General features: G+C 38.2%; 1 protein-coding gene across 1 annotated transcript in view; it reads right to left on the bottom strand.

The window, feature by feature from the left end:
- The window catches only part of LOC118833340 (host cell factor 1-like), a 37132-nt gene that overhangs the window by 13282 nt on the left and 7395 nt on the right, over positions 1 to 16455 (bottom strand). Inside the window, exons 2-16 of the mRNA XM_036740702.1 lie at positions 14643 to 14791; positions 14093 to 14253; positions 13309 to 13517; positions 9169 to 9253; positions 8318 to 8424; positions 7791 to 7970; positions 7340 to 7696; positions 6634 to 6794; positions 6192 to 6386; positions 4684 to 4908; positions 3896 to 4000; positions 2514 to 2733; positions 1907 to 2049; positions 1415 to 1553; positions 712 to 932 (exon numbers count right to left, since the gene is read on the bottom strand). Coding sequence (XP_036596597.1) covers positions 712 to 932; positions 1415 to 1553; positions 1907 to 2049; positions 2514 to 2733; positions 3896 to 4000; positions 4684 to 4908; positions 6192 to 6386; positions 6634 to 6794; positions 7340 to 7696; positions 7791 to 7970; positions 8318 to 8424; positions 9169 to 9253; positions 13309 to 13517; positions 14093 to 14253; positions 14643 to 14687 — 2553 coding nt within the window. The 5' untranslated portion in view covers positions 14688 to 14791. The remainder of the gene's footprint in view (positions 1 to 711; positions 933 to 1414; positions 1554 to 1906; positions 2050 to 2513; positions 2734 to 3895; positions 4001 to 4683; positions 4909 to 6191; positions 6387 to 6633; positions 6795 to 7339; positions 7697 to 7790; positions 7971 to 8317; positions 8425 to 9168; positions 9254 to 13308; positions 13518 to 14092; positions 14254 to 14642; positions 14792 to 16455) is intronic.

Here is a 16455-nt window from a genome sequence, read left to right as displayed (position 1 = left end):
GTATAAATTGGTTAGAAAACAGAAATAAAAGAAATCTAAGATAGAAGGCTAATTTATTGTATCATACATTACTGAATGCACTTAAAAGCTAATCCCAAATCATCACTAATCTAATTTTTTTTACATCTTGAGTGATTTTGAATCTTTTCTGCTGGCTTCAGATAAAGGTTTACTATTAACACATGCATTAAACCTAAATGTTTTCTACATATGCTGCTCCTTTGCATTATAAACTTTTAAATGCTTTAAATAACTCTGGACTTCTTTGGGATAACTGGGAAAAGTGGATATGGCACAGTACTTCCTTCTTAATTAGTAATAATAAATTAAATTTAAATGTAAGATGCTTTTCAAATCACTTTTATATAGCCTTGTTTGAATATCAAAACAAGCCATTTAACCCCAACTGCATCACAAAAGCACAGACAGGAAAAAAAAAAAAAAACAAAGGGTGGTGAGGGAGATAGAGCACTGGCCCCAGAGTCAGGAGGACCTGACTTCAAATCCAGCCTCAGATACTTGACATTTATTTGCTGTGTGACTCTGGACACATCTTTTGATCCCAAGCGGCTTGCAGAAAACAAAACAAAACAACCAAAACAACTGAGGTATGGGTATTATTACCCCATCAATCTTAAAATAAGGAAATTAAGCATAATGATGACAATGATGAAATGAAAATGATGATGACAATAAAGCTACAGCCCCTACCTGCACAGTAATGGTGGGAGTGGTAAGAGACCCAGCTGCTGTTATTGTGGTCTGTGCTGATGAAACAGTAATGGCTGTAGGATTAATCACTTGGCTTGAAAGAGTAGCAATGGTGCCCAATGTGGTAATAGGAGTAGCCAGGGAAGCACTGACATTATGCCCAGTGGCTCCAGCAAGGCTGGTGGACACAGTGCCTGTTACAGTCCCTAAAGTTGTAACACCTAAGGAAAAGAGTAATGAAGGTGTTTTTTGATGAACATTCCCAACATAACCAGTTCCACAGACCTCATCTTTTCTGCAACTATTCATCTACTGATTCTGTTACATATCTTAGCTAAATCTTGCTCTCTGAAGAGCTGACATGAATTGGATATAGACCTATAAAATACTTGCACTATGAAGTAAAATCTAACGATGAGGTCTTAGAAGCTTATTGTATTATCAGTAACAGAGTAAAGCAACAAACATCTATGCAAGTTTGTGCAATGGTAAAGAAACCAGAAGCAAAGCTAAAAAAAAAAATGAAGGAAAAATAATAAACTTCTAAAATAGCTTCTTAAGATGATGAATTCAAGATATATTATCAGTGTTGGTTGAGCTCAAAGTTTAGATACTAAGATTTCAATTTAAGACTCAGAGCGCAGGAATTTCACTACATAATTTTTTGTTCTAGGATCCAGCTTCCTTCATCTTCTGAACATACCAGTGGTGCCCTTCACTACCAATGTGGTGACTGTTGGCTTAACTGCTGACACTGTGACAGGGGTAACAAGCCGCACTCCACTCATGGGCACTGTGCGGAGTATGGTGCCTGGATGTCCTGGGGCTCCCTTCAATACAACCTGTAATAGCAGAACAAAAAAATACTAACATATTCAGAAATAATAAAAAAAAAGCAAGCACTTATCTCTATAGCATTGTTAAAGACATACAAAAATTCTTTCCTGATAAAAAGCTGTGAGTAGTAATACTGAGTAGTATACCAATTTAAAAATAAGGAAACTGAGTTTATATTGTAAATAAATGTAAAATGCAAATAAAATCAGTTTAAAGTAAAAAGAATGTACTAAAATCACAGACATAAAGTCCAAAGTAAGATGCTCAATTACATGACTGGTTAAGGTTACAAAGAACAAAAGCTCTTGAACAATCTGTTGATAGTGGAGATGAGGGTAGGACACTGGATTTACTTCACCTGAGTCACTCCTTGCTGACCAGGGCCAGTAGTAATTTTAGGGACAGTAGTGATGATTTTGGCAGGTGTTCCTGTGCCAGAGGTCATAACTTTTGTGGTGATAATGGTTATGGGAGACTTTATTCCAGGGCTGCTGGTTACACCTGGGAGAGTGAAAAATAAGAAACATACAATTATATCAGAACTTTCTATTCATGGAGCAGGGCAGAAAACCTTATAGTAGTCCCTTCATACAGGCCTCAACAATTTAAGCTCGTTAATATTACTATTATATCCTGATAACTAATTTTTTCATAACTATGAATTTACTTAAAACCTTTCTTGGAAGAATAAGGAAGGGTAAAACAAGGAGGATCTCTGAAAAAAATTTATAATGTAACAAAGAAAAATAAGTCCATTAAAAAATTATAGTGGCTGCCACCTGTCCCTGATTGTTGAAAAAAACGGGGAGAGGAAGAAGTAGAAATAAATCAGCTTTGTTTCAATTTCCTCCCTTAAGTTATTCATGGACTTTATAACCCAACTTGGATTTCAACCTACTGAGGGAAACCTAACCATACACTGACTAGCAACACGAAGAGGTATTTTCTTGACTGATATCTCCTACCTGTTGCTCCAGACTGGGTGATGATGGCTGACATGGGAATAGTTTTGATAATGGTAGTGGTACCAGGTTTTGTAGTACTAGGAGAGACACTGCTGATACCCAAGATGGTTGGCTTGGTTCCTGTCCCACTGGCTTGGGTAGTTGTGATGATAGTTGGAGGTTTGCCATCTGATGAAGTCACTAGCTTCAGAATGGTCCCTGCTGGCAACGGTCCCTTAGTCTAAGGAAAAAAAACAAGAAACAGAGCGAGTGGGGTCATACTAGAATGAACAAACACTAAATTTGCCTCCACCCTTCAATATGCTTTGGTCTATGTGAATGGCTGTGAAAGCACCATGAAGAAAAAAAGTAAACATTTGAATCTTTTATGCCCATATAGAAAATATCTTTTTGTTTAATACAGGTAAGCATGTGACCCAGTTTCTATAGGCAGAGGGAAATCTAGGACACAGAAATTCATTCTTACTGACTACTTCTCCATGTTTTCTTAAATGCACATGCTATTTTATAACATTCCTACATCTCACTGTTGGCACAAAATACTACAGGAAAACAAACACTTGAGAAAAGGCCATGGCTCATTGAAACTGAGTTCCTGAAATGTTGCAAAATGAAGTTACCAGTATAAGAAAACAATTTATGCAATATCACTGTAAACCTCTGAATAGGTCTAACCATTCTGAAAAGCCATTTAGAACTATGCCCAAAAGGCTATATACTCCAAAAAGAGTTAAAGAGAAAAGAAGAGGACCCACATGTACAAAAATACTTATGACAGTTTTTTTTGTGATGGTAAAGAACTGGAAAGTGTGCACAGCTTATGGATACTATTATGCTGTAAGAAATTACAAATATATCAATCAATAAACAATAAATATCTACTGTGTGTCAGCTACAAAGTTAAGTGCTAAGGATACAAAACTGCCCTCAAGAACTTACAAAGGAATGGGAGAGAAATAATCAGGGAAGACATGTATAAACTGATGGAAAGTAAAGTGAGCAGAGGCAGGAGGAAAATTTATATGATAACACTATTATCTAGATAATCAATCATGAAAAATAACTGATCAACACAGCGATCCACTACAATTCCAAAGGAATTACGATAACACATGATATCAACTTCCAGATTTACAGACTGCATACTAGAGCACATTTTCTTCTCTTTTTTGACATTGATACTGTGGGAATTTGTTTTGTACAACTCTTAATGGGTTTTTTCTTGAACATTTAATGGGTGGAGAAAGGAGCTACAAAGTTGCTTCCTGTATATGGCCTTAAAAAATCAGAACAAAAATTTCTTTGGTGGAAGATGTAAAGCCTATAAAAAGAGCAGTAAAAGGGAGAAGGTACTATCTTTCCCATATATTCTAGTGGTTTACCTGGATGATCTGTGTCACAGGATTAGTGGAAGCCTGGCCTGTTACTGCTGAGGTCTGTACAGGTTTGGTTTGAACTACTGACATAACTTTGCCAAGATTAGAAATCTGAAAAGCAAAGGAAAAAAAAAGGGAAAAAGGAAGAAAAATTTGATTAGAAGGCAGGAACCTGTGGACCAAAGGCCTCATGTGGTCCTCTAGGTCCTCAAGTGTGGCCCTTTGACTGAATCCAAACTCCATAGAACATCCCTTTAATAAAAAGATTTGCAAAACTTAGACTCAGCCAAAAGGCCACACCTGAGAACTGAGAACTTTAGACCTAAATGGGACCTTTGAGGTTAGCCAGTCTAACTTCTCACAGCAGTTGTAACTTACAAATATAATATCTCTCATTTTAAGGATAAGGAAACTGAGGCTCATTCTCAAAGAATTAATGTGATTTGCTCAATGTTAAAAAGGTAGTAAGTGGTAGTTGAAGTCTGACTCTTGGTCCTGATTACAAAATTAGCACTTTCTCCAATTTGTCACATAATCAACATACTTAATCAAGTATAAAGGAAAGAGTACTGGATTCAGAGTTAGGACATAGTTTAAATTCTTGCCTCTATTATTTATTATTTTTTTGACTCCTGTTTCCTTACACGGAAAATGAATAATCCAGGCTAAATAGACTCTAAGTTTCTACAGACAATCTGCAATCATTATGACCTAATGCTAACAAATAAAATGGCAGAGTTGGTAGATGAAACACTTAAAAAAATTTTCATTTGCCAAAAACTTCTCTCACTCACCAGAGCACTGCCACTTGGAACAGAAATTGGACTCTTCACTAATGTGATGGTCTTGGTGACTCCTCCCACAACAGTGGTCACCACTTGAGCTTGCTGAGCCACAGTTACTGTGCCTGACTTGTGGACAGTGATGATGGGACGAGTCGGAGTACCACTAGTCGATGAGACAGATGTCCCCACTTGGGCAGCTGCCGTCTTGAGCATTCGAGTAGCTGGATTGCTCATCTGGTATAAAAAGAGAAGCAGTATGAATGGAAAAAGGGAAGAAAATGGAAAGCTGGGACAAGGATTTCACTCAAAGTAAAACTTCAGTTCTAAAAAAACAAATTATAGAAGCCTAAGAGTCCTATGTCAGGAAAACTAGGTTCAGATTCTCCCTCAAAGCTCTCTCAAACTGGAGAGCAATCTGGAACAATTTTCAAAGAGTTATTAAAATGTGTATACCCTTTGACCCAGCAATACCAGTAAGAAAAACAACTTATATGTTCTAAAATATGGACAGCAACTATCTGTGGTGGCAAAAAAAAAAGGTAAACCAAAGGGATGCCCATCACGAGGAATGGCTGAACAAGTTGTGGTATATGATTGTGATGAAATATTATTGTGCTCTAAGAAATGGATGATTTTAGAAAAAATCTACAGTGTAAAGACCTATAAGAAATAATGAAGAGTAAAATGAGCCGAACCAAAAGCATGTTGTTAACAATGACAGCAATCCTGTTGCTGGACGACTAAGTTATTCTGAGTATGATAAATATTCAAATCAATTAACAAAGGACCTCTGAAGGAAGATGCTATCCACATCCAGAAAAAGAAGTATGCATGGCCACACCTACTCCCTGTGTGAAATCATAACCTTCTTTAGTGTGGGTTAGTGAGAGAGGAAGGGAGACAATTCAGAACTTAAAATCTAACAGAAACACACACACACACCAAAAAACACAAATAAGACTTGGCTCTGAGTTTTAGTTTCTTCATTGGAAGAGCAATGTTATTATTTTTGCAATACCTAATTCATAGAGCTCCTGTGAGAAAACTGTTTTATAAATCTTAAAATACCAAATGCATTAGCTGCTTTATCATCTTGGAATATCCTTCACAAGGTTTCTGCAGCAGCTAGTTCAGCTCTGAAAACAGTTAAGTTCCACCAGACTCTTTAAACTAAAAGAATGAGAAACTTAAAAGTTTACATACGAGTACTACACTGGAAGAAAATTTACTTGGGATAACATAAAAAACTTCAAAGAAAATAAATAAAGATACTTTCCCTAAATATTTCTTACTGTAATTCCTTGAAGACTTACATAGTCCCTTCTTAATTTCCCAAATTTCTAGCTATGAGTCCAGTAAACACCAAAAAATAAAATAGACCTAAATTTTAGAAAAGGTTCAGTTCAAGTAAATAATTTTGTGCCCTTTATACTATTTCAAATTAATCAATATTTAGAATCATCACAACCTGCCCCCACCCCCAACCCAAACACACACAGCCCTCTACATATGCTGACCATGACTGGTGAGGAAGCCACTTTCACTGTAGCTGGTAAAGTGGTAGTTCCAGGTGATACTGCTACAGTTTTAACAACAGTAGTGCCTGCAGGAACACTCAATACTGTAGGAATAGATGGAGGGATCTTCTGGGTGGCAGCTGCCGCAGCTGCCAGAGCTGCCATTCCACTCATCTGAGGACTGCTACCTATCACCTAGGAATATGAGAAAAGAAGACTATGCTAGGTTTGACGCAGAACACTCACTACAGCTGTCCTGTAGACATATTAGGTTTACTTGTGGGTGTTAGTAGTGAGAGACAAATGGTATCTACCAGTTGATTACTGGGATCCCCAAAGACATTTTTAATGAGTTTTTTTCTAATTTTTCAACATCTTTTACTGTATTGCTGTTAACAGACATGTTCCTCCCACACACAAAGCCAAGTAGTCTTCTACACACCGTGCCCTGAGAGCCTGGAGTTGGCACAACCATCCGTACACCAGTAGGCAATGATGTGACAGTGAGAGGTGCTTTTCCTGGTTGGCTGGTGGGCCGGACAGTGACAAGTGCATTTCCTGTTGTAGCCTGGGGGCCAGTTACTTTAAGGACAGTGGGGACACCTGCTGAGAAGGGAGCTTCTTCATTCATTCATTCAATTAAAAACAACTTAATAAACATAAACACATACTTTGCAGGGAAACAAAGGAATTTAACTCCTGACAGTGACGTCCTTGTAGATATTATTTAGAGCAAATTACTTGAATGCTGTCAAAGCTACTCTATTCATTGGCTACCAATCCAAAGTATTAATCATTTTATGTGAAATGATACTAATTTTAAACTTATTTTTCCTTGAAACATTGATTTGCATATCTTGCTTTCCCTATCACAATGGAAAGTTCTTTTTCCATCATTTTCTTGGGGTTCTTCTTCCTCAATCTGTATTTGTTCCCATTTCTCAGGCCAAAAAAAGATGCACTGTGGCTACTGAATATAGTTTGGTTGTAATTCATCTCTCTGTCTCTTTCTCACCCACTAACACAAAGTAAATACCTTATGACTTAGATACTTAAATCAAGACTTGCTGAACACTGACTTGCCTAACACAACCCCTGAACCAAACTCTTTTCTTCAGAGATTGAACAAATCTAGGCAACTGACTTACCTTGAGTCCTAGTCATGGTGGGTACAGGAATAGAACTTCCAGGCATTGTTGGCAAGACCTGGATAGGGGTGGTGGTTGGGGGAGACACAGAACTTTGAGGGAGAAGTGTGATGCCCACTTGTGTAAGAGGCTGTACTGTAGCGGCTGTGGTAGCTGGGGCAGGACTTTTGGGAGGATTAACAGGCACAGAAGGAACTGGATTGGCCATTGGTGAGGTGGCAGCTGCTGCAGGAGGAATATCATATTTCTGAAGTTGCAGGAGGTAGCTGTCAGCTGTTGGCACTGATCCCCAGCTCACCTCTAGGGAATTAGTGTTTGCTCGAACCAAATGTACTCGGGATGGAGCTGGGGGCTTTTCTGTGAGGGAGAAAAAAAAATAGCAAGATGCAGAAGACACATGGTCCGAGACACAGTTAATGTAGCTCTGACCCTCTTAAGCAGTTTGGTTTACCTGTTTCCAAGTACCAGAGGTCTTTACAGCAAACCTGGTTATTCCAGGCTTTTCGGTAGCCATCCCTTCCACTCCATATGTAGAGTCGGGTATTAACGGCAACAGCACAATGACCAGCCCGCGCACGGGGAATATTGTCCTCCAACATATCCATTAGGATAGTCTCCCATGTCATAGTATCTGGAGGAGGGAAGAAAGTAGAAAGCAAAACATAATCAATAGCTCAAAATGGGTTTTAAACAAATTTAAAAAATTATTAGGGAAAAGAAATGGGCAAGAAAGATGGCTTTTCTGGCAAAAGAACAGACATCAGGACTTTGTGTTTTTGGAAGGTTTGCTCCATCCAACCTACATGGTAAAAGATATAAGGGGAAAGTGAACTAAGGGCACATAAGAATTAAGTCTTGTTTTTTGTTACTGCCATATCACCATCATCCTCATCCACACAAATTATCTTTTTTATGGGTACAGTTATTATAATCGTAAAGCCCTGTTGCCTTTTAAATGATGTGGTCATGAGCTCTTACCTAGGTTAAGACATGCCAGTGTATTAGTACACTTCCACTCCTTCTCATGTGTGGCTACTTTGATATCATCCACGACAAGAGGTACCCAGCCACCAAACACATACATTCTGGGGGCAAAAGAATAGAAGATGGACAAAGAATCAATCTATGAAGCAATGTAATTCCTGAGATGAGGCTTTTTGTGTAGATAGGAGTGCCGGATTTTGAGCCAAGAAGAGTTAAATTCTAATTCTAATCCCACTCCAAATACTTACTGAGTATGACCCTGAACAAATTACTTTACCCCTTTTTGCCTCAGTTACTTAATTTGTGAAATGTGAAATTTATGAAAAGGAGAGGAAATTTATTACCAGAATCTAGCATAGTGCCTAAAACACTGAAGATGCTTAATGAGTACTTGCTGACAATATACACAAAGTACTTTGTAAAAAGTAGCTACAGAAATGTTAGATTTTATTATTTAAGTAAACCAAAAAATTCTCACATGGTTCATTCTTAAAAGAATGTCTAATAATTTCTCCCTTGAAGACATTTTACCTCCAATGATGATGATTCCTCTGTCTTTACTAACATGAAGATAATTATACATTATCCTTCTTTCTCTTTATGGATTATCATTAAGGTATTCAGAACTGTCCTGAATCCTCTTATTTGTGAGTTTTCAACGAACATCTCAATGCCAAGCTCTTCTCTCTAGGTTTAATTTTTTTTTCTGTACTGTGCTTTGACAACCAAGTTTCTTAGTATGAAAACACTGAGGTAATTTTTGAGTAAATTTAGACTAAAATGAGTTGACAGGCAGGAAAAGACAACAACAAGGAAAAACAGATTAAGTGGGAACAAGCACTGACTTGTTTCCTATGGTAGTAGCAGAGTGAAGACTTCGAGGAAGAGGAGCCACTCCACTGAGGTTGGGTTTATTCCACATCAGAGTCTCTGCAAAAATATCAGAAAAGTAAAAATCTTCAGCACCTTCTACTCAGGATGTTCCTTTTTGTTGTTTCTGGTTTTCTGTTGTTTGTCCATTTTCAAAGGGGACCAACGACATCATAAAGTGATGACTTGTGTGTGAAATGGATTTAAGTGAGGCAGAGTTGCATAAAATCATGAGGCTTTACTCTCTCTTACTCGCTGAAGTCGACTGCCTGGGATGCAGTGGATGATCTTGGCATCTTATATATTCAACCAGTCTCTACGTCTTTCTTGGAACCACATATAAGAGTCATGTGAAGGTGGACACCAAAGATGGGTAAGCAGCAGTGAAAATGGCTTAGCTATTCCCATACCAGAGGTTCTAGTCCTCTGTATCAGTAATTAAGGTGGGACTGTCTTTTACAGTTTTCTCTTTTAGCACTTATTTAATCAAGTGCCCTGGAAAAGTCTGGCCTTTGCTTCCTTGATTTGATCAGGAGTCTCTGATGACCTCCTTGCCTCAAGGGAAAGCCTTGTTTGCCTAGGTTTGAGCACCTGCTCGGACGACCTTTGACCCCAAACAGAATATATAAATCCAGAGGCTGGCATTTTCCCTTGGGGGTCTCACTTCCTGGAAGAGTGCTGGTGTGGACACTCTGGGCAGCTGTTAAGAGCCCCTGGCTTTTGGGGGGGGGGGGGCGCGGAGCCAAGACAGCAAAGTAGGGACTTGCCTAGGGCTCTTCCCCAGGACCCTCCAAACACCCATAAAAAAATGGCTTTGAACAAATTCTAGAACTGCAGAATCCTCGAAATAGCAGAGGAAAGCAGGGCTCCAACCCAGGACAGCCTAGATGGTCACTGGCTAAGGTCTATCACACAAAGCTGGGAGCAGAGTAGAGCCCAGCGTGGGCTGCACCCAGACCAACTAGACCAGGAGCTGGGCAGAACAGGCCCTAGTGCCCTGAATCAGTAAGCTGTGGCAGTTACCAAGACTTCTCAACCCACAAATGCCAGACAACAGAAAAGGTTAGTGGGAAAAGTTGCTGGGACAGAGTGGAAGGAGTTCACAGTTAGGCCACCACCCCGAGGGCAGTAGAGGTGATGCAGCTCTAAGGCTGCTTCCAGAGCTACAGCTGCAGTTGTTTCCAGCCCCAGGCCCACCTGGTGGGAGGAATTAAGGGGCAGATACAAGTGCTTAGAACTGAGTCCAATCTGGGTTGATAGTTCTCGGGGGAGGGGGAACGCTGCTGTGGCAGAGCCTGCTGTGTAGAAATGGCTCTGAAAACAACAGAGCAGTCCCTCAAGGTTGGAACAAAGTATTCTCTACTCTACAAGCAGTCACACCCTGACAAAAAACTCAAGGGTTAAGTAAGTTGGCTGGGAACACAGCCAGGCAGCGAAAACAAACTCATATTCAGACTCAGACTTTGGAATCTTTCTTTGCTGACAAAGAAGACCAAAATATACAGCCAGAAGAAGTCAACAAAGGCAAAGAGCCTACATCAAAAGCCTCCATGAAAAACATGAACTGGTCTCAGGCCATGGAAGAACTCAAAAAGGATCTGGAAAAGGAAGTGAAAGAAGAAGAAAAATTGGGAAGAGAAATGAGAGTGATGCAACAAAACCATGAAAAACAAGTCAATGACTTGCTAAAGGAGACCCAAAAAATACTGAAGAAAATAACACCTTAAAAAATAGACTAACTCAAGTGGCAAAAGAGCTCCACAAAGCCAATGAGGAGAAGAATGCCCTGAAAGGCAGAATCAGCCAAATGAAAAAGGAGGTCCAAAAGACCACTGAAGAAAATACTACCTTAAAAATTAGATTGGAGCAAGTGGAAGCTAATGACTTCAGGAGAAATCAAGATATTATAAAACAGAACCAAAGGAATGAAAAAGTGGAAGACAATGTGAAATATCTCACTGGAAAAACCACTGACCTGGAAAATAGATCCAGAGAGATAACTGAAAAATTATTGGACTACTTGAAAGGCATGATCAAAAAAAAAAGCCTAGATATCATCTTTCAAGAAATCATCAAGGAGAACTGCCCTGATATTCTAGAGCCAGAGGGGAAAACAGAAATTGAAAGAATCCACCAACTGCCTCCTGAAAAAGATCCCCAAAAGAAAACTCCCAGGAATACTGTCACCAAATTCAAGAGCTCCCAGATCAGAGAAAATACTGCAAGCAGTTAGAAAGAAACAATTTGAGTAAAATGGGTTACTATGGAGATTTAGGAAACAAAGTACCAATAAAAACATAAACAAAAAGAAACTAAGAAACACTAGTTATACAGGTAGGAAGAAAATTATGATAGTGTAATTTTATAAAATGTCAGCAAATTAGGAATGTTTAATATGTTTGTACCACTTTTAGCTTTCCTATGTGTTAAATCCCATTTTAGGGCTATGATTACACAACCTTCTTCTTTTCAAACTTAAATATGTTCAATAATACTTCAGGATTATATTTGATTTTGATTTTTCTGAAATTACAATATAATTAAATTCAACTTATATTTATCAAACTTATGTGCTATGCAGACGGCATCATTAAATTTTGGTGATACAAAATATTCTATGATAAGAATATGAATAATGATTTTTTAAAATAGCTAGCCATTTGTGCTTTAAAGTTTGGAAAGAATTTTCTAAGTTATTTCACTTGATTATTAGGAGGTAGGTGCTATTACTGTCCCTTTTTTATAGAGGAACAAACTGACGTGACTTGCCCAATATCTAAAGAAGATATTAACTTCCTGACCAGTGTAGTCCCTACATCATCTAGTTACTTCTATATTACGAAGAAAATTTGTAATATGTACATCTAGATGGTGGTGGTTAATATTTACGAGGTTAATAATTAACCCCAACTGCCCTGCCTTCCCACCCTCCAAAATAAAAAGAACTATTTGAAAATCACAATTGAGATAAACAACACCTCCAGTGCACTGGGACTGATGAACTTTTTGTCATCTGTGAAGAGTAGCATTTAGAAAAATCTACTTTTTAATTAACATAGGTTATCTTCCAAAGCAATGGCGAGCACTTTCCAAAAACTTATTTCCTATACTTGATGTCATCTCTCAACATATCACTGAATAAAGTCCTTTCAGCAGGATTATGTATCTAAGAATTCTTGTTCAATTCTGTAGCTGTAAGAGACACTTATCTATGAAGGCCTTTAAAGATCATGTTTTCTAATAATTAGCCAAATGACTCTAATAAATGAACAAATAAAAATCTAAGTATCATTCTCCACTCAATTTTAGCCCAAACAGCCAAAAACTAATGGCAAAAATAATTCTGAAGAGACTACATTTACTTTGATAATATACTACCTGAAAGTCATCATACCAGAGGAAAAAAAAGTCGTTATGAAACCTGGACTGGAGTCCTGTTTTTGACCCTGAGGTAATTTATTTGGTTGAAAAGCAAATGGCAATTTGTACTAGGGAAGAATCTTTTTTTTTTTTAAAGAACCCTTTACATTCTTTAAGTATTCCTTGTTGTTAAGTCATTTTCAGTCATGTCTGACTCACCATGACTCCATTTGGGGTTTTCTTGGCAAAGATGCTGGAATGGTTGGCCATTTCCTTCTCCACCTCATTTTTTACAGATGGGGAAACTGAGGCAAATTGTTACATGATTTGCCCAGAGTCACACAGCTAGTAACTGTCTGAGGTCAGATTTGAACTTAGGAAGATGAGTCTTTCTGATTCCAAGCCCAGGTCTCTGCACCATGGTACCACCTAGCTGCCCTCATAGCACCCTACCTTGTCAAGAACCATTTGAGGGGCAGCTAGGTGGCACAGTGAGTAGAGCACTGGCCCTGGAGTCATAAGGACCTGAGCTGAAATCTGTCCTCAGACACCTGACACACTTGGTAGCTGTGTGACCTTGGGCAAATCACTTAACCCCAACTGCCCTGCCTTCCCCCATCACAAAACAAAAGAACTACTTGAAAATCACAATTGAGATAAATAACACACTTCCAGTGTTAAGTGTCAGCCTTTATATAAAATACTTAAGGGACTGTAGTCAACTTACATATTATTCCAATTCTCAAGCACCTTACCAACATCTAGGGTCCAGAGATCACCCAGCCTGCAACCACTCATTCCTCCATAAATCACCAGCTTGGATTTCTTCTTGTCCTTTTCTGTATAAACTATGGCTGTGTGAGACTCCCGGGGTGGGGGCAAGACCCCATAGGTAACAGGAATGTCCCAACCCACCACACCTGAACCTGGACGTAACTCCAGGATGTAGAGATCATTCAGGTACCTAAAAGGGGGAGGAAAAAAAGAAGAACGGTTGAGAAAGAGAGAAAAAGAAAAGACTCTGTCTAGTTCTAACTATGACTTGATTGACGTTAAGAAATGGATCTGAATTCTAGATGTTCCATAAATCACTAAGGACAAAGTAAAACCTTTTGAAGCAAGACTCTAAAGGGTAGGGTTGAAAAAACAAAATGAGGCTTGTCTCAGGTTAATAAGCCAGTAAGTTCTTTGCTACTGCACATAAAAAATCTATTCAACCCTACCCATAGATTAGAAAGTACTTATCCTAGAAAATCTCTGCAACTCAGAAGCTAAAGTTGAATACAAAGAAAGCTAACTCCACTATTTCACTAGAATATGAAATAAGTATGTACCCATATACTCAAGCTTAAGGTACAAATTCCATCACAGAATTTAGAACAATAAGAGTCTTAACTACAAATTACACCCCATAATCACATAATCAATTTAGCTGTTCCCAAAAGGTCACACTAAGATACTGTTATTTAAGAGTTCACATGATTTGAGAAGACCTATGGGAATCCCAGAACTATTCTATACTGAGTAATGGCACCTGACCTTGGAATGTTATTTTTGGGATCTTCACTGTCATTGGCCAGACCCCCAAAGAGGTAACACTTATTTCCCACAAGAGAGAAGCTGTGTCCAAGCCGGGGACAAGGAGGGGGCCCATTCTTAGGTGTTTTCGCTTTGAGCTTCTTCCATTCCCACCTGCTTGCCTGTTATCAAAATAATAAAAAATAACAATTAAACTTTTTAAAGTATATGCCAAAGCAATAAAGGTCACATGTATGGGTACTTTACATTAATTCAGGTTAAGAGATAGTGATCTCACAGGGTAAACCAAATTCCTAATCAAAGTACACAAGATATTCTTTTCTTCCTTTCTACCAAATCAAAACAACTTGGTTGGCGTATACTAAAATCTAATTCTTATCATTCTAATATCTTTCAATCATCAAGAAGTTAGCATAAAAATTCTGACAGGTAAATTAAAGTTATTAGTCTTAGGAGGAGACAGGTTACCACCTGCTTTTCTGTAAGATAAAAACAATGCCTAATATACACTAGATATGAAAAAGATGTCGTCTTATAAAATGAACATTACCTGCAATTCATACAGATCACTGCTATACTTTCCATACTCCACCATCCCACCAAAGACCAGAATGCGAGTTCCATCACACACAAAGCCATAGGCTGCACAGCCTGGAGGAATGTCTCCTCGAACAGCAGGGATAAACCATTGATTAGTTGCTAAAAAACAATTCAACAATGGTTAAAAGCTACTGGGAGTAGTAAAATCTGAATTAAATCAAGCAATAAACATTTATTAAGCCCCTCTTATGGGCCAGACACTATCCTAAGATACAAGAATACAAAAAAGAGGCAAAATCCCTGCTCTCAAGAGGCTTACAATCTAACAGAATAAGACAACATGAAGAAAGATGTTAATAAAACAAACTACACACAGAATAAACAGGAAATAACAGCGAAGGCATTAGAATTGAGGGGTAAGGGAAGGCTTTTGCTTCTGCTAGAATATGGGATTTCAGTTGGGACTCGAAAGTAGCCAGGGAAATCAAGAAGAGAAAGAACATTCCAGGAATAGGGGAAAATGTTCACAGCTGAGAGATGAGCCTTTTTCATGAACAGCCAGGAGGCCAGTCTTCCTATTGTGAGTACTGTGGCTTTTCTTATCAAAGCACTATAACAATTCCACCTCCATAATCTTGTTTAAACAGTCCAAAAAACCAATCTATAAATTTGAGGTGAGAGCTGTCTTGATGTTTGCTCCCCATATTTAATTAGTAGGCATGTACATACAGGATTTTGGGTTCTTTCCACCACTTCTTATACCCTTTTTTCCTTCACAGAATATTACCTGCTTCTACAGTCTGAATTACTTGATATAAATAATAGTTTTAATTATTATATTATGTATCCTACAGGAATGATTTCTCAATTACCTCTCTATTGCTTCACTCCTAAATTCTGTTTGTTCTTTACCCTCAACTAAAATGTACATATATTCTACCTTTGTCCTTTCTGAGGTTATATAGTCTTAAAAAAAACCAGAAACTTTACTTCCCTCTTTTTGTTCCCCACCCTAACTTCAACATAGCAGTTAATCATTTAAACTTTATACTGCCATCTACTATAACATTTTTTGCTTCCATTATCCTTTTGCTACTCTTCTGGTCAAACTTCAGTCAGGGATCACTCTTACCATATGCTTCCTTCAATCCTATTCGCAGGTAATGATACAACTAAGGCTGACAACCTATGTTGACTGTACACACTACCTTAAGGCAGCAAGCTAGTCTTTTTATTCCTTCCTAATTTATTCCTTAAATCTCACACTCCACAGAAGCTACTCAAAACCTTTTCCTTCCCTCAAGCCTTCCACTTTGCCTTTATTCTCTCATTTGAGCACCTCCCCATTCACTTTATTGAGAAAATTCAAGCTATAATGTAAGCTGTCTTATCTAATTCTATTCATCTCAAAATTACTTGGTATCTTCCAAACTCTTCCTTCCCAGGTTTCTAACAATGATATGATGTCTCTCCTTACCAAGAAATTCATGAGATCCCCTTCCCTCCAAGCTTCTCTGGCACACATTACATTTTTTCTATCTTAATCTTCTCATCATCAAAAAAATCCCCTTCACTGTCCTTTCAACTTTCATTTCACTTCTTTCTTGACTATGGCTTCTATCTCTGCAAAGTGTCTTTTATGAATGATCTTTTTTTAATTGCCCACCTTTTTTTCATCTCTATACTTTTCAACTTACCAAATATTGGTACCCACCTTTTTCTTCTAAATATTTTCCCCTCTAGGTTTTCCTATCTTTTCTGACTATTCTCATCTCCTCTGCTGATTCATCTGTACTAAAGTCTTGACTTCCACATCCCCTATG

The sequence above is a fragment of the Trichosurus vulpecula genome, unplaced genomic scaffold, assembly GCF_011100635.1.
Source record: "Trichosurus vulpecula isolate mTriVul1 unplaced genomic scaffold, mTriVul1.pri scaffold_40_arrow_ctg1, whole genome shotgun sequence".
Taxonomy (NCBI): domain Eukaryota; kingdom Metazoa; phylum Chordata; class Mammalia; order Diprotodontia; family Phalangeridae; genus Trichosurus; species Trichosurus vulpecula.
The sequence above is the reverse complement of the archived record's forward strand: the minus strand, read 5'-3'. Positions and strand labels throughout refer to the sequence as shown.